The sequence below is a fragment of the Phasianus colchicus genome, chromosome 8 (genome assembly GCF_987193195.1).
Source record: "Phasianus colchicus chromosome 8, bPhaCol1.hap1.1, whole genome shotgun sequence".
Lineage (NCBI taxonomy): Eukaryota > Metazoa > Chordata > Aves > Galliformes > Phasianidae > Phasianus > Phasianus colchicus.
Window position 1 is genome coordinate 25,091,248 of NC_143443.1, and position 21,758 is coordinate 25,113,005.

General features: G+C 39.5%; 1 protein-coding gene across 2 annotated transcripts in view; it reads left to right on the forward strand.

Moving 5' to 3' along the window:
• The window catches only part of SORCS3 (sortilin related VPS10 domain containing receptor 3), a 266,625-nt gene that overhangs the window by 181,982 nt on the left and 62,885 nt on the right, over positions 1-21,758 (forward strand). For both annotated transcript variants that reach the window (XM_090145482.1, XM_090145483.1), the window contains exons 6-8: positions 1,092-1,156; positions 7,903-8,021; positions 21,101-21,190. In XM_090145482.1, coding sequence (XP_090001608.1) covers positions 1,092-1,156; positions 7,903-8,021; positions 21,101-21,190 — 274 coding nt within the window. The remainder of the gene's footprint in view (positions 1-1,091; positions 1,157-7,902; positions 8,022-21,100; positions 21,191-21,758) is intronic.

Here is a 21,758-nt window from a genome sequence, read left to right on the forward strand (position 1 = left end):
CAGAGCATCTGTGTTTTGTATGTCTTTTTTTTTCTTTTCTTATTTTTTTTTCTTTTTTTCCGGAATGTTTTAGCTGTTGATGCCCCAAGGATTAAGCAGCAAAAGATTGTGATGGAAGTGCTTCGTACCATTAGGGAATTGTGAATGTTGGTTGGCTCAGAGGGAATCTATTATTTACAATCTACTGTATCAAATTCAGCTTCCACCAAATTAGAAACTGATTTTTGTCGTTGTCCCTTTTTAATCTAACCCCTTGGTTAACTCAGGAGAAGCAGCTCCATAAATCACGTGGACATCTATGGATTTTTTTTCCCCTGCCAGCCATTTCTAGGACTAAATGTTCATCTCCTAGTGATTCTTATCAGCCAGAACACTAAGAATAACATTTCTGTTCTGGGCTTGACTTTCCCTTTGCCAAGAGGAAAACTGTCTTTGTAGCGTGTCTTGCAAAATGTTTTTAGGGAATAAAAGAAAAATGCACATGAAGATTTGACTTGAGGTGTTCAGCCCCTATGGTTTAGAGAAACTCATGCCTTATTTCATGATTATCAGGGGCTATGACATGGAGTGAATAATGAATACTGGCTTGCAATTTCTTATCTGAAGTTTACCATGCATGTGTACCTGATTTGAAGATGGGTAAACTGAGATAAACAGTAGCAAGATTACCCAGCAAACAATTCTCACCATGCTATTCAGCTGAGTAAAACCCCTTTTTAATTTGCTATCTATAAGTGTTTGTCTGCTGTTTCCTCATCTTTCTTGCAGTATGAAAATAGAGCTCTCATTTGACTGAATCTTGTGCTAGCTAGCTTTGCCACCACAGAAATGGCTGCTGTAGTCTTGCTCCTGCAGGCAAGGGACAGGCAGGCTCATTCACCAGCATCTGGGAAGGTAGGTTAAATTTAGCAGTTGGCTCCTGAGAGCAGGCTACATAGAAACAGAGACTACAAAGAGGGCAGAAGGCAGGGATCTACATGCCTGGTATCACAAAGTTGCATGGTTTTGCTAGTCCACACTCTCTGTCCATCTGACTGCAGCCTTTTAGCTCACCTCCTTACTACTTTTCTTTTTTTCTGTCTTTCTCCCAGGTCTGTGACGGGTTTGGATAAAGAACCAGACCTTGTACACATGGAAGCCCGGACAGCTGATGGACGTGAGTGCCTGCAGTCAATGTTGAAAAATTGCACTTTGAGTCAAGAATGGAGTGGGAATTGAAATTCACTTTGCTCATTTTGTCTTTGCATTTACATTTTAATTGATAGGAAAAATGTGTATCATGGGGTTCGATGTGAGGCATATTCTTATCCTTTAAATCTGGGGGGAATTCAGAGGCTGAAAGATGTGCGTCTGTGGAGAACCTGGGTGGAAGCACAATCTGTTGGGCTAAGAAACAGTCTGTGCTGTTCACTGTTTAGCTGTTTTCAGTATCACGTATTTTATGTGATACACGTGTAAATCATAAACAGCTGTGCTGCCAGTGCTGTGCAGTACAGCCTCTATGTGTTTCCAGAGGTGTTCACAACAGCTTAGTTTTACTGAGGAATCTGAAAAATTGCTTATAGTCAGACTTCTCTAACTAAGATGTCCCTATGCCCCAAGTACCCTTTGACTCATTTTGAAAGGACTTTTTAGTTTTGCGTAGGATGTATGAATATGTCCTCCATATTGGAAACATGCCTGGAAAAATTGCCTGTATTTGAGGTAATAAATGGGAAAAAGAAAAACAAACAAACAAAAATCTTAATCCCTCACTGAAATGAATCTAGCCATAGATTCCTGTGAAACTAACCTCCAGCAAATAAAATGTGTATTGAAGTTGAATTTTTCCACCACTGTTTACACTGTTTAGGCATTTCATGCAGGAATTTTAGCATGGTAATGCATCTCCTGTAACAGAACCAGTGTTATTCCAGCTCAATGCTATCCAGCTATGGGATGTGTCCCTTTTATGCTACAGGGACAGTGTAGAAAAGCAGCATAGGACTGAGGTTGTAAATTTCTAGGGGGAAAAGGGTTTCATTTTTGTTGGTTACAAATTTTCTGTTTAGTTGAATGCTGCATAGGCCAGATGCTGTGCGAACAAGCTCCTGTCTGTCAGGGTGACTTCTCTGAGGCTGTGGATCTTCCAAAATCATTCATAGGCCTCCCACTGCTATTTAGTGATGGCAGCTGAATAAATAACCAGGCAATAAAGCTTTGGGGTGACAGCTGTTTGTTAAGTATGGGGAAAGAGCAAAACAAGCTTGCAGGTGGGTGGGCAAGGTAGGGAGGCTTCTTCAGTGCTTTTGCTGCTGCATATGTTATTGTAGAGATGCTAGCAAAAGTGGCAAAAAGCAAGTGAAAAAGTAAGCAAGTAAGTAAACAAAATGCTGATGAAGTCTGTTTTCAAACTAAGTTTAAACTAGCTCAGCCAGCTATTTGAATACTGGATGCGTCAAGGCTGAACATGCTTCATTTGAAAGATGCTTCCCCAGTTCCCAGACAGCTCTCTTCCTTCGGGCCTTGTTTGCTTGGGGCGTGCTGTTTGTTCTTGTTTTATGTATAAATTCAGCATTTTGAAATTGGCAGTTGATGGCATTGAGGGTTTCCCTGAGAGTCAGACTTGAACAGTAGTGTTAGCAATATAGGCCCATAGCAAGGCATTGTCCCTTTAGGAGGGCCCCAATGGGCTGTACTGGCCCCGCTGGTGTGTCCCGCTGGGGGACAGCAGTGAAAAGGCTCCTCTCCCAGCCAAGCATAGCACAAAAGAACTATGTTGCTCTAATTAGACTTTTTAAGGCTTAAAACAATATTAGCTTGTGTTAGAAAACATTGGCTGCCTCACAGCTATGGTCTCACCTGGTGTGAAATGGTGCAGCTCTGTGTGCTTAGGAACCACAGGCTGAGCTTTTCTCCTGGCTGGCTCTGTAACAAAAATGGTACTTCATGCTCTCAGTGAAGAGGCTGAGGCATTTAGACCTGCTGGAAAATGGGTCTCTGCAATTATCTACTCTTGATCAAAAAGTTTGTGACTAAAGTTTTCCTCAGTGGTTGGTAGAAGGAAGAGAAGGCTTTTTTTTTTTTTTTTAATTCCTCTCAGATTGGTCTGTGGCTCAGTACTTAACCGACGTATTAAGAGACATAGATTTGATTATTCCCACTGCTCAGCTCAAGTTGGGAACTCGAATTCCTGTCTGTAATATCCCTGACAATTTTAAAAGTATGCAGTTCTTCTAGAGGTGGCATTTGTCTTTTACTCTTTCTTTTTTTCCTTTTTTTTTTTTTTCCTTTTAATGTATGATATTTAGAATTACAATCGTGAATTTGACTTCTTTTTCCTTCTCTAACAGCAATTACTCATGGGATTCAAGACCTGATCTATATTGATTCAGAACTGGAGCTTAGAATACACGTGTGCTGGGACATAGTAGAATATCATTCATCCATAAATGAGTCAGGGCTATCATCGAACTCATGGAGTTGGGAGGTGGAAGTCCTATCCTGTTTTCCCTTTTCCATAGGTGCAACCTTGTTCCTTGGGTTTTGTCTTTCTGGTCATTAGGAATGTTAACATCTTCAAAAATTATCTTCCCCAGCATCCACGTCCCAGTAAATATCTGTAAGATGCTGTTAATTCCAGTGCCTGGCTGATCTCAAACTGTTTCTGTCTTTTGCAGCAGATGAAATTTTTTCACTTTTTTTTTTTTTTTTTTGACACATTGACAGACCTATTGTTGCTGAATGATAATCTAGGCCTGTATTTCTAAAATTTAAGAGCAAGTAGGAGCCTTAGGTACTGTACTTTTGGCTTGGGTGTCATAGGAGGAAGGACAGGACTGAGAGCAAGGGAAATATTACAGATATAGGGACACAGTCTCCCACCAGTGCTCCTGAGAACAATCAGTTCCTGATGTTTGCTGTGATAATTTCCCTGCTCACAGGTATGATGCAATAAACAGTATTTCGATTAAAGGGAAAAGAGTAAATTTGGAAAAAACAAAACAAAACAAAAACCCTTGAAAGATTGAAGAAGTCAGTGGTTACTAATTCCTAGGGAGTAATTTCCAGTCCTGTCTATACATTCCTGCATCCTCTTTTCCAGCCATTTTTTTCCTCTTTCCTTGGAAAACTTCTCTGTCAGACTGATTTTAATCTGAGCCGGTCTGCCAGAACAAGTTCTTTCCCTCAGCTACCCTTCTTCTTATTAGCCATACTGGCTAGCCGTGCCTTCTCCATTTGGCTTGTTAATGATGCCTGGAGGAGCAGGCCATGCTAAGAGCCTGTGCTGCCCTGTGTCACTGCAAGTCACAGTAACCTGCCACACAGATCTATCACAGTGGCAGGTTTGACTTCTCCAGATTCTCCCTTAAGGGATCACATCCTTGGGTTTCACCCACAAGAGAGCCTCCTGGGTGCCTTCTTCCTCCTAGGGTTACTCAGTCATGGCTGGTGGGCAAAGAAGGGACTTTGTGGCTGTCTTAACTTGCACATTTCACTGCAAATTTCAAGAATTTACTTCAGCTTTATCACTTCTAAAAAGAGTATAAATACACTCTGAATTCTTAAGATGGGAGACCGTGTTAATTAGCAATGGGGAAGTGTTTTGAGCTCCTTAGCTGGGAAATGGATATACCTCTGAAAAAGCCATTCCCTAATCTGGAGTGTGATAAGTTTGTGGGAAGGGTTGTGCGGAGGTGTGGATGTTGGGAGCTGCAGCAGAACGTCTGGGCTGCTCAGTGTCCATATTATCTCATTCACAGATGGGCTGAGAAAGTAACTGGATATTGGGTTATAAGCACAAGAAGTTTTGAGGCCAGCTAGGAAATCTCAATTCTTTTTGTACTGAAAAGGAAGAAGGGGTGGGAAAAAAAAAAGTCTCTAATTCTGATGTTGTATGGAACATTATACAAACTGGAAATAATCCTCAAATCAAAGCCAACTTTTTATAAGGCATGCATCCTCCAGGGAAAGGTTAGCAAGACTTTACAAGGTTAGTGCCTAGCTTGGGCATGTGCCATACTTTTTCTTTGTGGCTCTGCAAAAAAGGGATGAAAATTGAGCTCCCTTCAGAGAAGAGGGACATAACAGCTTTGATGGTAGATGTTCCTTTCTTTTTTATTTTATATTTTTGGGTTGTTTTTTTTTTTTTTTTTTTTTTTGCCCAATCCTATCTATACAGGTGAAGATATGCTCTGTAAATAAGAGCATAGTCCTCAAGGAATCTTACCCTTCAGGTAGCTTGGATAGGGACTTCAGATTGTTTCCTGCTTTCAGCAGTACTCAAACGGGTACTGAATGCTGGGTGAATAATGCAGGGGCAACTTGAATGTTAGTAAGGAGATGCTGATTATTTTAGAAAATGGTAGCGTAAGGTCTTCTGAAATTACTGCTTTAGAATTTGGCTCCCCAGCTTCTGTTCACTTGAAGAAAACCAGCCTTCCTGGCCTTGAAATTTTTCCCTTTGCATTTTCTGAGAGTTTTGCCATATCCTAGCCTTAACTGTTGGTTTGGGTTTTCTCTAGTTTGATCCTCTGGCCTTGCAAAATGTCCACTTGGACCTCTGTTATGCTGGATGACTTTTTTTTCTTGTCCAGAAGTTACTATTTGTTATACTCTGTCATTTTTTTACCTGATTTTTAAGATGCTGTAAAAGGAATCATTTTTCATTTTCTGTGGAACATCAGAAAGAAACTGAAAATTGAACTTAGTTTTGAACCAAAAGGCAGACAAGTTTGAAGACAAATTTTTTCTTCTGTTTTTTTTTTTTTTTTTTTTTTTTCCCTCCAGATTTTGTGTTTTAAAATACATGAAAATAAGTAAACAAGAGACTAAGCAGAAAATGGGTAGGACACGACTCCCCTTCTCCACCACCAGCTTCCTATGAATATTAATCTGGTGCCATTCTTTGAGTGTATTTGATTGCTGGTGTAGCACACTCAAAATGACACATTTCTCAGTAGGCAGGAAGCTAGTTGTCATGTCAACACTTGTGGTTTATTTGCATTTATTTGTGACAGGTTTTTATTCCTCCTCCCATTCTGTCACTCAACAGCAGCAAATTATCCCCTTTTTCAGAGGGATAAGAATATCCAGGCGACTGTGTGGGAGAACATACTGGAGGGAATGAGCTTCTAAAAATACAGCTCCTGACCTTTCCTCCTTCTGCCTAATTTTAGTGCTACCTCAAAGAACAAATCAGGGCTGCTGAGCTCTTTGGGTTGAATGGAGATACGGGGAACCTTCCTGTTTTCTGAGAAGTTCCTTCAATGTCTTAGATTCCACGTGCAGGACATAAATAGCAACTCCAGACCAAGTCTGGACACGTCAGTTGATGGAAAGCCTTAATTTATCCCAACTGGGAATCTGACTTCTTTGCTGCTGCTGGAATTTTGTGTTGGAAGAAAGCACAACTCCTCTGATACTCCAGTTATTTGGCACTGTCTCTAGGTCAGACATATTCTAGTGTATGCCATATGCATTAATTATCCCTAGATAATTGGCAGCTGGAACTGGCAACCATTGCTGCTGCTTCAGCATCATCAGTGGGACTGCCTTTCATTTCAGCACCAGAATCAGCTGTGTAGCCTTTATTAACCTGGAATTCCCAGTGCATCTAACAGGTCTGCAGCCTTGAACCATGGACGTTCATTCCGTGACGCTAGCCATGAACTTCTGTTAGATTCAAGTTTAATGGTTGTTTGTGGCATCTTTTAGAGTCAATATCTTTTACTTCCTTTGTTTTTACTTTGCATTCTTAGAGTCAGTAAGTGGGACTTGGTGATGGAAGGCAAAACTGCCAAACTTGGAAAAATTTGTTTTTGAACCTGAAATGGTAGTTAGCAGTGTCAGAGAATCTCAGCTGTGCCCCTCACTGCTTTTCAGTTAAACACATTTTGCTGTTTCCAAAGACACAGACAAAGGACAATAACAAGTTTATGGGATCGAGAATCCTGTAAGCAGCTTTGCTAGGCTACTCCTCTTTTGAAGTTCCCTTTTATCTTTTTGGGCACAGTTCAGCAAGATCCTTACTAATAGGTGCCGTCATTGGAACTAAAAGCACTGCATCAATCTCACCTCAGCCATTATAAGCTTAGCTTTCTTCCTGTATGGTATGTTCTCACCCTTTGTGGAAAAGTCAACAAGTGCTTGAAGCTAAGAAGTCTGTAAAAGGGCTGCAGTGTAAAAGATATGGCCCTTTTATCACTGCAGCCATCATTTTAGTTGTATTTTCGTTTTCTTCCTAATTTGCACTTCTCAGAAGAACAGTTGAAAGGCAGAGATGACATATTTAGATTACATACATCCAGAGACACAGGGCTGTGCTGTGATGGTTGTGTTTCACAATTTTTTTTCTTAGCTTGAGTGAAACAATGCTTAATCTCCCGTAAATCCCTGCCAAATTGTTGGAAGTGATCCTGTCTCTGCTTAACCACTGAGCATCTGGCTATATGACTGCCTTCTTATCCAAGCCCCTTTCTTGTAGCACCTTGACTGCCTTATGCCTTTTTTTTCTTCATATGCTCCTTCCACTCTTATTCCTTCTCTCAAGCAATGCCAAGGACTGATAGGGCATCCCATTACTGTGAGGGCCTTCCGGTCTTCTCTCCAGACACAAGCATTTATCAGTTTTGTGCCACGTTAATTATTTGTATCCTCCATTTCTGATTTGAACTCTACTTGCCTCAGGAATGTCTGCACAATGGGGAGGGGAACAGTGGGTGTGGAAATGTGATAAATTCCTGATCCCAGTGAACACTCATGATTTTAAAAGATGTAAGTAGATCTTATGCTAATGTTTAGGGAGCTGGAGATGAGATTAAGACTTCCCATTAGAGACCTTCTTTTGAACTGCTGATGATGTTTTCAGACAGCAGGCTCCTGTATGGCCGTTTCTCATGTGTACATATTCTCCCATTACAGACACCCACTATTTGACCTGTCGGATCCAGGAGTGCTCAGAGACCAAAAGGAGTGGGCCATTTTCACGCTCCATTGACATCAACTCCCTTGTTGTTCAGGATGAATATATCTTCATCCAGGTACGTTGACTTGATAAGAACATGACATGAATTCTGCCTGCGCAAGTTATTTGTTCTGTGCAAGAGAGAAGGCATATTTTTAGGACAAGTGCATGTGATCACAAATCACAAGAGCAGGGAGTGAATGTGTACCTGCCTGTTGTAGATTGGCTATGCAGTCTGAAGCAAAACAATTGATATCTCTGTTACTCATTTGTCTCATGCTGAATCTGATATATTTTGAAAGTTCACTCATCAATAATCATGAGAGTCCATGTGTGTCACAGAAACTTTAACTTGCTATTGTTGTGTCTACTTGAAAAATGCAAATAAGCTATTGATGAACTGAAAAGAACAGAGAAGAGCAAAGGAGAGGAGTGAATGATCATTTTAACAAATGGAAAGGTTTATGCTAATTTGACAGACAAGTAATGCTAATGGATTGAACAAAGATTTGCAGTGAGAGGTAAACAGCAGAGAGATTGAAAAAAGATGTTACAGGGCACCTTCAAAGTAGAAGATGGCTGTAAATTTGCAAGCCGTTGATGATGGTTTTGTAGATGAGGAGAAAGTGACAACTTAAATGAGAATCTACCTGTTTATGAGGTTTTCTAAAAAAATGGAATGTGGCCATCTCTCCCTATTTCTTACCTATGGAACTGTGAGAATGAATCATATGATATGAAGAGTAATTCCTGAAGATGTGCCAAAAGTGAAGACTGTACTCTATGTTGCAGTAATTTTAGGATATAGAAAAGTCTGGAGACAGGGATTACATGCATGCTGATGGTAACCAGTTGTCCCACTTGCTGAATAGGGTGAATGAAATGAGATGAAGCTTTGAGCCAGGTGGTAAAGGAAAGATACATACTTCTTTTTTGACTAAGACTGGCTTAAACTAAGCTCCTGTTTCTCATTCTTGAGGGAACATTTTTCTTGAATGCATCCAAATTGGAAGTTCTGCTCCATTTATTGTGAAATTGTGAGTTTACTGGGAAGGCTGATAAATTCTGCAATGGGATTAGGTGGACGATTGCATCCATATGACCTGGGAAGACTGCAATATGGAAACTGTGTGCATATGAATAGCACTGGCGGTCTCCTTGTTGTGTGCAGAGGAGCGAGCTGTCCTGGGGAAGACTGATTGCTGTTAGAATATACTGGGAATGTAGCTGCTGCAGTTTAGCAAGTCACAATTTCACTGGAGGCAACGTCTTTCCATTTGGTATGCTTTCCAATTGGATGTGCAATCCAAAGAGTATTTTTGAGAGATTGTTTTTATCTGGCATTTTATAGCCGTGGCTGAAGGTGTTGTATAGCATCCAATCCTTTATGGCAAGCACGAAGCCCCACAGGTGTTTATCATTCCATATCTCTCACCTATGTTTAAAAGAAGGCTGATCTATTTAGAAGCCTGGGCACACAGTAGGGACATCTGTCTGGTGTGTGCATGCCTCTGCCTCAAGTTAGCAAGGATGGAAACAGTCCTCCAGGCTCACTAATAGCTGCTAATTGCTTCAAGTTTAAAAAATAAATGTGTTTGTATACAAACATGTATGTGTATCTATATGTAATACTTCAAGTGCCTTGAATATCTTTAGCACTGTTTTATTTCAGCATAGTTGATGTTCAAAGTGAAAATCACATACTGACACTTCTTAAAAATTTTAAATGCAGAAACTGAATATTTCTGCAGGTTTGGGGAAAAGGCTTTCCCTTTCACAGGTTTTCTATCACTTTTCCTTCCTTTTTTACATCCCACTTGTGGGATTTCCAGCCATCTGCCAGCCCGTACTGGCTGTAGAATCTGGATACTTATTGAGTCCATGGAGTTCTCCGACAACACTTCAGATTAGCTGCACATGCCTTACTGTGCTGAAGGTGTGTTAAATCCATTGTGTTCAGCATGTGGTCAGTGGGCTATGTGGTATTTGCCTGGTACATATATAGGAGAGATGTGTCCTGGATGTATTAATCTCACAAACCTATTATGGGATGTTTTAGATCTGCTGTGCACAGTATCTCACATATGTCTTTCTGTCTGGATAATCTAGGACAGGAATATGGGAGCCAGCTCCTCTGAATTTCAAATATTAGACAGGTAAATAAATAAATATCAGTTTAAGTGTTAAGAACCTGGTGAGGCTTAATAGCTGCATAAATGATAGGTGTATGAGTTTCAACCTGGCAGTGCTGAAGCAAATCAGAAGTAATGTTGTAAAGTAGAGAGTAGAACGTTTCTTGTAATGTTAATCATGAAAGCATTACGTTTTCAGTCTAAACTGGTAGTCTGTGTTCCCCTAAAGTGAATAGACAGATGAAAACCATTAGAAGCAATTCATTTTCTCCCAGAGACTTACTGCAGGATGCAAAAGGTCTCCCTCTGAATGTACTTTTCTCATCAACGGTAGAAGATGCCTGATTATAGCTTGAGAAGACCCTAACTTTTCAACAGCTAAAATTAGGATGGGTGTATCCCAGCAATTTATATCATTTTAGATTATCTGTATGCAGTTATTTGCTAGTGCATATCTCTTCTAATCAAGTTGATAAGCAAGGCTGTATCCTTAAGCTGTATAACTTTATACCCAAAGTAGGTGTAATATTATGGTGCATAATGCACAGGGAAGGAAGAATATGGAAAATGTTATAAAGCCCTTAAAAGTAAACGATTCCTGTATGTGATGTGTTGTTGAGCAGCGCTTCTAAAAGAATCATCCTGAATCACGGTGCAAAGAAATAAAATGAGAATGCTTAAAAGAAACTTGTTTTTAAAGAGAGGTTGAAAAAACTCAGGCTTGGTTGCTAGGCATATAACATAGGTAAATAACATAGTATATGATGAAAAACGTAAAAAGCAATGAAGAAGGAGCAAAGAAATAGCTATGAGGAGAGAGTAGGAAGAATCCTTATGAATAGAACAGTAAATGATTACTCTGAACTTATTGATTGACTTTCTATTGGATTGATCAATAGTTGTTGAAGGATGTCCAGCACAGCTCTAAGATTGGATAATTCTGTATAAGTTGATCCATTAAGAGAAAATTGTGCCCTCTGTTATGTGTTGAGATTTTATTCTGTTCCCAGGATTGCTCTGGTGCAGCCAGGAGCCACTATCAGCTCCTTTTTTCATAGATAGTACTTAAAATTCATAGAGCTTGCAATGTGAATTGTGTAGTGAGAAAACCTTGGAATATGATATAAAGTGTGAATTTATTTACTGTACCAAAAAGGAGCTCATTTCATGAAAGTAAAGGAAATATTAGCTGCAACTTTGCCATTAAGGTCAACGTCAGTGATGTTCAATTATATAACTCTGCAATAGAGGAGCCAATAATTTCTCCATGGTTGTGCCATGCCTTTTCTTTTAAGTGTTGTCCTATAGATGCTGCAGAATTTGTAACTCTTTCTAAACTCAGGCACAGAGACAACCTGAAAACTGTCTGTAAGAGTTGACTTCCTGACAATTACCTGAACTGCTATGGTATTCTCACATGCACAGCCTATGTTAAAGGACTCAGGGGTCAGGGATTGGCTTTTGTTTTATGTATGTATCTAGTTTATTGATGGCTTGTAGAATTTCTACAGTAAAAATAAATCAGTATTGTTCTGGGGAAAAGATTTTTCAATCAAGTCACGTATCAGGGTTTCTAAAGGAATTGTTCAAGTTGCTGAAAAGAAACTAGAATGCAATATGCTTTAATGAAAATGGGGATTATTTTGCAGAAAATTGTATTTTCAGTGAGAAACGTTGTTTGGAGGAAAAACTTATTTTTTCTCTAAGTAAGAAAATAATGTCAATGTCGTAACTCTTTAGAGTAGCTATGAAAAGGAAGAGCAGAAACATTCTCTGTAAGTTTCCTTGCCAACAAATGAAAAAATTCCACTGAAAATGCAAGAAAGCATAAGCAAACATCTTCACTTATTGCAGGGAAAGTGGAAAAGTCTGGGATGAAAATGTTTCAGTACAGTGTTGCTTATTTGTGGTGGTCTGAGAATTAACGGAGGTATTAAAAATGGCAATGCAATTGCTAGGAATCAACTTTCCTGTAAAATCCCATTATTTTTCAGAAAGCAACATTTATGTGGGCAGACCTAAAGCTGACAGAGGGAGCTAATTATTGCCAAGTCACTCCCGGTTACATGGGGGTAACGTAGTTATCTCGAGTGTGATAACTCAGTGGGTGCATGGAGTCCTGTGCTGGACGTGTCTGACTACCAATGGGGTCTGCGGACACTTCCCAACTCAGTGCAGGCCTAGCTAAGGACTGGATTTTCCCACAGATCCCCAGGTGTCAGGTGAGGGACAGTAATAAAGATGAAACTCTCCAGGATGTGTAGCGTGAAGGTTGCTGGCAGTACTGATGTTACAGTGCTGGTGGCCTGGGGATGCGAGTGAGATCAAGTTTACAGATCTCATATTTTTTATGAGATCAGAATTGATGGAGAAAATGCGCAGATTAGCTTTTGGGCATACTCCTGAAATCTTAAGAAACTTGAGGAAGGATTTGGTATGTGAAAAATATCTCCTCCAACTCCCACCCCTCAGACATAGATGTAAGTCTCATAGAACATGTTTCTCCTCCCTATCAATCTTCTTGTGTTCTCCCTGTGTAAACTTGTTGGTGTGTGGCTTTCCTCCCAGAGGTCATGCCAGTTCAGCTCTGCATCCAGTTAACGCTGTCCCCATTTCTCCCTTTTTTGTCTCTGTGAGTGTTTATAGACCCTCAAGGTAACTTTGGCCTGTTTGATTTGAACTGGCTGTAGGTCAGTGCAGAGATGTGTGGATGGGCAATCAATATCCATCACGACTGTTTCTTATGTCTTTATTTTTCTCTGGGTTGGTATAGGAAATCTGTACCACCTTCAGCTGAAGTCCATTTGAAGCGTGGCTCAGACTTTCAGTGCTTCCATGGCAGTGACAGAGCTTATGGGCACATCGAAGTCTTGTGAGTTTTAGAAGAATCTAATATCTGGTTTGAATTTGCCAGCTCTCTCTGGAAGTCCAAGTCCCTTTGGAGACTGTTGTGATTTAACCCAGCAAGCAACAAAATGCCACACAGTGTTTTGCTCACCCATTGCCCAGTTGAATGGGGGAGAAAATTGGAAAAAAAGGTAGAACTCGTAGGTTGAGATAAAAGCTATTCACTAAGACAGAAAAGGAGGAGAGAAATAACAGAAATGATAATGACATATACAAAACAAGTGATGCACAAAGCAATTGCTCACCACCTGCCAACTGATGCCCAGCCAGTCCCCGAGCAGCAGCTGCCCCTGCACCAGCCAACTCTCTTGTTTTACACTTATTTCACATTATATCATATAGCACTGAGTATACCTTTGGCCAGTTTAGGTCAGTTGTCCTGGTTCTGTCATCTCCCAGCTCTTTGTGCCCCCCAACTTCCCTCAATGGTGGAACAGTATGAGAAGCTGAAAAGCTGAAACATCCTATATAACACTGCTCAGGAATAACTATAGCATCAGTGTGTTTTCAACATTGTTTTTATACTAAAACCAAAACATGGCATCATACCAGCCACTGTCAGCTCTGTCCCAACTGAATCCAGGACAGAGATGGACACTCAAATCTGTCTCTAGGGCTAGAGGCTGATGGCCTCACCTTGTAAGGACAAGGATTGGCACCTGCAAGTGCTGGTTGAAAAGGGCCTCCTGTGTACATCAGGCTCTGCTCCATTTCCAGTTTAGATGAGAAGTTCCTTGCACCATTAACCAGAGAGGCATGCTGAGAGGCACTACAGTATCACTTTCCAAGGCCTTTGTAGAATGAGAACATAGGAGCCTGTTTCCTTTTCTACTCCCACAGCATAATTTATCAAGGTGTTTAACTGCAGGCTGAAATTCATAAGAGGGTCTTTCATGCCTGGTCCCCACATACTTACAAGGTATTCCCATATTAATCACTCCTATTGTCTCTCTCCTGACCCCTTCCCTTGAAAAGATTACTTGGCAGCTTTTTATGCTATTTCATCTTTGATCTGACCTTCTGGGAACCCCAGGAGCCACAGCTGTCTCTTGACTCTTGATTTCTCTGGTTTAGGTTGTCCTGGGATACGTTAAGGGTTTCATTCCCTCAACCCAAGCTGCTCTGGTGGTTGTCCTTTCTTCTGAGAGTGATATGAGGAAGGCAGGAAGTGTAAGGTAGCATGGAAGAAGTGTCTTTGCTGGTATTAATAACCCTCTTGAATGAGATGGGATCGCAGCATTAACATTTAGGAGCAGAGGATGGTGATCAGTCACAGCTTACATATGCAGCAAGTGCAGCAAGCATTCCACGTGAAAAGTTTAAGTTTAAATGCCCTTATTAACCCCCTGAAATAACTTTGTACTTACAAGTTTTTTGCTTAATTCAGAGAAATGTACAGCCGAGTAGTGTCTCAGTCTGCTCACTCAGATGAGTAAGAACAAGCAAACTCAGAATTTCCCCAGATGTTCCTATGCGATGCAGCTTAGTGCAACTCTCATAATACAGATCCAAATAATTCCTCTGGCTCACAGGAGCAAACATTTCTGCCAAAAGCTGTTGAAGCAAATCAGTGTTCTTTCTCATCAGAAAGTCTCCTTAGAGCACACAGATGTCAGCATTTGCCCATAATTACTGGTAGCTTCTTATGGCACCTATCAATGATATAATGTTTTCTGAATGCTTGGCATCTCATCTGTGTGTGTCCAAAAATCTTAGCTGAATTGAATTCTATTTTAATCCAAATTGATGTCTTTATGAGTACTTCTTCTTTTTTTTTTTTTCCTTCAGTCTTAAAGAAAAATTTGATTATTTCTAGCTTAAGATCTTAGATGGGGGGAAAAATTCTCTTTAAGATTTTGTAGAGGAAAAGAAGTTCATAATTATTATGTAAGTTACATGTATCTTATAGGAAGACAATGTAGGATGAGAGGTAATGGCTTTAAGTTGTGCCGGGGGGGTTCAGGTTGGGTATTATGAAGAACTTCTTCTAAGCAATAGTAGTGATGCATTGGAACAGGCTGTCCAAGGAGGTGATGCAGTCACTGTCCTTGGAGGTGTTCAAGAAAAGCATAAATGCCACACTGAGTGACGTGGTTTAGTGGGCATGGTGGTGATGGGTTGCAGTTGGACTGTAGATAATTTTAGTGGTCTTTCCAACCATAATCATTCTATGATTCTATCTTAAGCTTAGCTCAGATAGTTTATTACTATTACTGCTTATAACTATGGTTAATTAGAAAACTTGGATAGTAAGACATGAGCATATGTTTCAGTTTTATGAAGTATTTAAGGCCGGGCTGAATAATCATGCTTTGAATCAAATAGGTGAGTAGATCTTGATCACCAGTCACAGCTGAGATGGTACCAATTCATATGGATACCCAACTTCAGTTCTCAAGCTGTCAATTTAATAACTTAAGTAGGAAATTTCCCCAAGAATAAAGAAAGGAAAAGGGGAAAAGGGGCTATGTATTCTTTTTTTTTTTTTTTTGGAAGCCTCTTAGTGAAATGAGGTAGAGGGGGAGAAATTAAACTTTGATTTCCTGGTCTGAAGCCTTCTCATTATTTTCATAGAAGCTAAATGCACCACGTTCAAATATATCTTTCTTTCCTCAATTTTTTAACTAGGAGCCAAAGGTCTTAACAGAAATCAATCGGTGCAATTTATTTTTAACTTCAGCCTGCTTAGTTCTGATTGATTTTTATCTTTGCGATCGATGGTGGAGAGAATGGCTTGACGGGACAATGGAGCACTCTCCAACTTGTAGGGTTGGTCTTTGAGTCTTTTATTGAAGAAATCATTAAAAGCTTATTATGAAACTAATAGGATGAAGATGTTTAAATGATGAACATGATTACACCTGTTTTACTGGTGAATAATGCCTGCCACAGCTGATCTTCTCTTGCCCCTATTTAAAATGCTGGACATCGCTCCAGTGGGGGAAATTAATCCATACAGATGAAAGAAAGTGCATGCCAGGTGCTAGTTAAAAGCTCTTCTTAAGGCAAGATAGGCACTAAGGAGTTAGCTGGTTTCCTATTCACTGCTGGGTATTTTTCATCCATTTCTTGCACTGTTTCATCTTTGCTGTGCCAAATGTTACTGGGTTTGGAACATGAAGCTAAACATCTGTTGAAAAAATAGATTAGCATTCTTCTTTCCTTATTTATTTATTTACTTAAATATATTTTCTTTCTATGGCTTTTTGAGCTGTACTTTTTATCACTTTCTACCCTCCTCACATCTTATATGATTTATTAGCAGTGTCTGCAGCTGGAGATGTAAAGAATTGCCATGGCAGACTCATATGTTTCCTCTGAAATCCCTATGGAGATTGAATACGTACAATTATTCACCTCTCTTAAGTTGGTTTCTGCGTGGGTAGTGTATGTTTGCAGCTCTAACATGGCTAATATTTGGTACAACTGTGCATGTTTTCTGAAGGAGTTGCTTTTAAAATTATTCCAGTATTTTCACGTAAGGCTGTTTCATCCTGTTGTGTGCCATCACAGTACTGAGGGGAGAAGGGCATGAATGAATGGGTATGGGGCCGATATAATTAATGCTGCTTTGCCTTAACAAAAATTTGCTGATAAGTCTGACACTCTAATGTGTGGTATGTGTTACAAGCCTGCCAAAATTTCCAGGCAGCTTGAGTGTGCTTAGCCCACTACATTACTACAGAAGCCTTTCTACAGCATGGAGTTATATTTCCTCACACTCAGGTCATTATATGTTGCCTTGATGACTGCACAAAAGGTATGACACTAATGAAAACCAGGGAGATGATAATTCAGGCTAGATTGTACCTACCACAATGTGGTTTATGCATGGCAGCGGGGAAGCTCAGCACACAGAAACATCTAGAAGATGATTAATCCTGGCCATGATGAGTAGTCAAGAAAGAAGAGTGTTACTTGGGGCTCATTCAGGTTTGATCTCTCTAACTCCTGAATCTCTTGTGACTGGCTCTGGATCTGAAACAACCCAAAGTTCTTTGCTAAGGAACAAATCTACTTGTCATAACTCTTCCATACTTTAATCCTCAAATTGACTCAGGAGATTTTATGTCTGCAAGAAGGAGAAAGGGTAACTAGTGTTAAAACAGTGAGAAGAGATGCCAGGGCAGGCTGTGGAGATGGAAAGCACAGATCAAGGGTTCCATTACTGTTTAACACATCATATTTTAATTTCTACCAACTTATTTTATGTTACTGGGAAGGAGAGAGCTCTATAAGCTGAGGTAGATGTTTCATCAGGAAGTGAGAAATTTATTGGAAATAACATCCAAAGACATACTGTCAACAAGGAAGTTTAAAATTTGGTTCTGTAATCGACTGAGTTGCCATTTACTATACTTGATGTGGGAGGTAAATTACAGGAATTACGAATGTCTAAACATGTTTAATGATTGTAGGTTGAGCTGTGCTATTACCAATTCTCTTTTCATATGAACATTATCAACAATGCAAAAAAATAAAATAGATGTCCTGTTACAATAACTGTGCAGGGCAAGTGATTGTTTTCCCTGTAAACTACCCAAGCATATAAAGTATATAGAAAAGAGGTTTCTGTTGTCTTCTACTGTGCTAGCTGTACACTGTAAATGTTTCACAACAAGACTGTGCCTCTGACATGTAGTGTGAGTACATCAGTGCACATACATTTATCCTTTCTGTAAGTTTTTGAGCAGCAGGAAGCAAATGTGATCTTGCTGAGCTCAGAGTCATTTTGGAGATTTAGTCATTCCAAGCTGGTTACAGCAATACTTGTCTTCTACTGGAAGTTATGGGTGCCAGCATCAGCAAGGCAGGAAGATAAGAATGAAGCTTGCTATGCTGCATTCATTTTCCTGGCATCATTTTGGGTGTCTTTATGTTCTTGGACCTCCTTGTAACTCATTCCACTTGCCTTCCTAACTCTTCTAAATGATAAATTTGGATTTTTGTTTTTTGTTTTAGGTTTTGTTTTTGTTTTAGGTAAAAGCCAAATCTGCTTTTTAAGAGCCATACCAATATTTCTAGGCATGAATTAGAAATTGTAGAGATGCATGGAATCTGTGACAGATTTTCTAGTATTCTGGAGGCTTGTGAACATACATCTGTTTTCTTCTGTGTTTAATGTGCTGTCTTTTTACAGATTGGGATGGAAGATGATCTAGTATATCAGAACTCTTATGTTTTTTAAAGAGAAATTTCTCATGTTTCTCTTAAGTGTAAACTAATGTGAGACCAGCCTTTCATCTTGTAACAGAACATGGAAGTATTAAAGAAGAATTAGTAGATTATGAAAAAGGGAAGGAGGAGGGAAGAACACAGGTTAGGAAAGATAAATGTGTTTAACGGCAAACACGTTTGTCCAAAGGAATCATTTCCACTGACCAGAAGCCAATTAAACACATAAAATAGAAATCCAGAAAAACAGATAAACCAGCCAGTCATTAGCAAAGGAGAAGGAAAAATGACAAACCCAGCTAGTTCTGTACTGAGCATGACAGATGAGCTCACAGCAAATAATTGTGTGACATTCATCAAATGTAAACTAAGAGGAGGCATTAGAGGGGATAACACTATCATAATCTCTAGGATTTACAATGCCTGAGATTTTGCTCATCAGGAAAGTTCATCAAAATAAATTAAGTTGGTCCTTCCAAAATTCATTCTCTACCACAATGCTTGCCAAAATTTTATTGAAGGCTTGATCATTTTTTTTGGAACAGTTATAACCTTGGATGTAAATCATGCAAAGATGAAGTTTTGGCTGAGATAATCTTCACGTTACTCCTGCCAACGGAATTTGTGGGTGGCTTCCTATTAACTGGCTCAGAAAGATTACAGACCACAAAGATTTTTATTTCTAAACCTTTGTCAAGGTGACATTGCTAGATAGAGTGCTGAAAGAGAGTGTATCTAATGTACAGTAAATTTGAATGGTGTTTGAATCCTAAAATTTCTGCCTTAAAGAGAATCAAAAAGCATACATTTGCAGCAGTATGAAACTTTTTAACTTGTAATGGGTGTGGCAGATTTGGAATAGAACCTGTTTTTGGCACTGAGCTGGGGAATTTGATCACCCCTTCATCTTGGATTATGGGCTATTTCCTATGTTAATTAATCATTATACCATTCTTGTGAAGTATGTAAACATTCTTATCTGTATCTTAAACCAGAATCAATGCCTATGTTACAGTCCATTAGAAGAGGAAGGTATTGAGCACAGGGACCTAGCCAAGTAGTCGCTGACATATAAATTCCAGTCTTAACTCTGTTACTTACACTGAGCCAGCATTGAAATCACGATTGGTGTAAAATGAGTTGATGTTGCACACTTATCTCAGCTGAGAATGTGGGTCTTCCTCTGCAGGTCAGAAATACTACCAAGAGAATAGGGGATACTGAAATATTCCGTTTTGTTTAGGTAAAATCACCTAGAAGTGATGATACTTTGTGCAGTGTATTCACAGTTGATAGGGAGATACCATTACTGCAGATACTAATTTTGTCCTTTAAGTTGTATTGACTGGGACAGCGTAGTTTGTTCTTTGCTATAAAAACTTGATTTTGATAAGGTAATACTAGATGGGAAAGATATCCTTTCAAAATTACACTACAGCCCTTTCACTATCTTCACACCTGGAGGGCAGAACCCATAGATGCTGCTGTGCCAGTCCGCAATGCGCTCAACCCGCAGTGAGAGTCAAGTGACTCTTGTTCTCTCTCTCCTCCTGGCTTGTTTTGAGTCTATAGGCAAATTGCTTTCCATATTCACTTCTGTCTCACCTTGGCTTTAGCTATATGTTGTCTGTAGTTTCAGTTCACTATATGAGCTTTTTTTCCTGGCTTCGTATGTGGTATATGGCATATTGATTGATTTTTATGTTTTATTTTTTACTTTGGGAGCAATAAATGTGATTGTAATAACATTACAGGTAAGAATGGTAAACAGGCAGAAGGAGAAATCTCTCTATGTGCAGCCTGTCCTATTACAAAACCTTATTTTCTTTCCAGTTCTTCAAGCTGTTAATAGAAAAACCTTATCTTAACTTGATTAGGTACCAAATTTCATGACCAGTGATATAGTGTCCTTCAAATGACAACTTCTCTAGGGAAGAATGCTACTATCTAGAGGTGATATCGTTACTGAGAATATAACTGATGCTATAGAAATATTCCATGTAAGCTCATTCTGAAATATCACTATCAGATAAAAAGGAGTACATCTAGAAAAGAATCTTGGACCTTTGTTAGCTTTACTGGAAACCTCAGAAGCCAACAAATGCATATAATAAATGCTTTGTGTATTGTTCTATCTCAAAAACTGCAAGCGTGCCAGAACAGCAGGATATAGAAAACTCACCAATGTAAGCCTGGTTGTAGCGAGATCTGAAATGGTGCCAAAGAACACCCATGACAAGAGTAAAGGACTAGTGACAAGTTTAAAATCCCATATGTTGCACATTATCAGAGCTAAATTTCATCAATGTATCGATGTATGGCATCTGTATGCAGCCTTTACACCTCATCCATTCCATAATATCACAGACTTGGACATCTATCAGTTTCCCTCACATTCTCATTTAGGGATGATATGATTTCAGAGAAGCTAGCTTTATAGGGACAGAGATCATCTAAGTGCTTAGCTTTTTACGAGAACACTCTGCATTTACTGTTTGTATTAAATAATGCTTGTGTGCAGCTCTCATGTAGTCACTGCAAATGATTGTTAGAAGACAACTGGAGAGACTTTAAGTTACTTGGCCAAGGTAGTTGAGTTGGAACCATGTGATGAAAACCAGGTCATTTTCTTTCTTCCACACAAGACCTTAAACTTCACAATTTTCACTTTTTTTTGTGAGATATCTAATATTAAAGTCATGCTGGAATTGAAGCATAAGAGATAAGCTGTGCCATTGTACTTTCCATTTTAAGTAATAATTGTCCAACCCTCACAAGTCTGGGATTTCTTTGATGGAGTTATACAGAGGCTTTCAGGGACAGCTGTGCAGGTCATAGAAAAGATATCTGAAAAAAAAAAATAGTTGTTAAACCCTCTTAGAGGTGTCAGCACAGGGTGTCTCACAAGGGCCATCACTCACTTTCTTTGATGTTTCCACAGGTGACAGCTGGTGGAAGAGCAAATTACTATGTGTCATACAGACGGGAGCCTTTTGCACAGATTAAATTGCCCAAATACTCTCTTCCTAAGGTGAGTGCACCATTTATGAACACAAACAAATAATACCTTTAATAGCATAGCCTGCCCAGTGGTAAAGCATCTCAGCGGAGTTCTTCTCTGGGGAACTACATCTGTTGTGCTTCCTGAATGATCTTTCTTAAATATGAAGTTAGGATCTTTATCTGCCTTTGATCTGTGAGTATTTCAGAAAAAGCAGATTCCTTTTTCCACTGTAAAGAGCAAATGGGAATGAAAAGTACCTCAGAAAATAGACAGGCGGAACCAGCTCCTCCTGGACAGATCTGCTATGAACTGTTTTCTCCAGTCTTGTCTTACTTTCTACTAAAGATTTCTCTGGTAAGCCTTTCCATAGCACTGGGGGTACTGGAAAATGCTTAGAATGATGAGTACTACTGCAGTCTCCTTAATGTGTTCCATAGAGTAAAAGACACAGCAGATCCACTGTCCACATCCCATGTTTGGAAATTGTCAATAAATCATGGAAAAAAAATTGACTGCCTTAGAAGTTGTGTCTTAGTGATACTTTGGATGCATAAAAGCACTGTATGATGTTGCTTATGAGATGAGTCAGACGGCA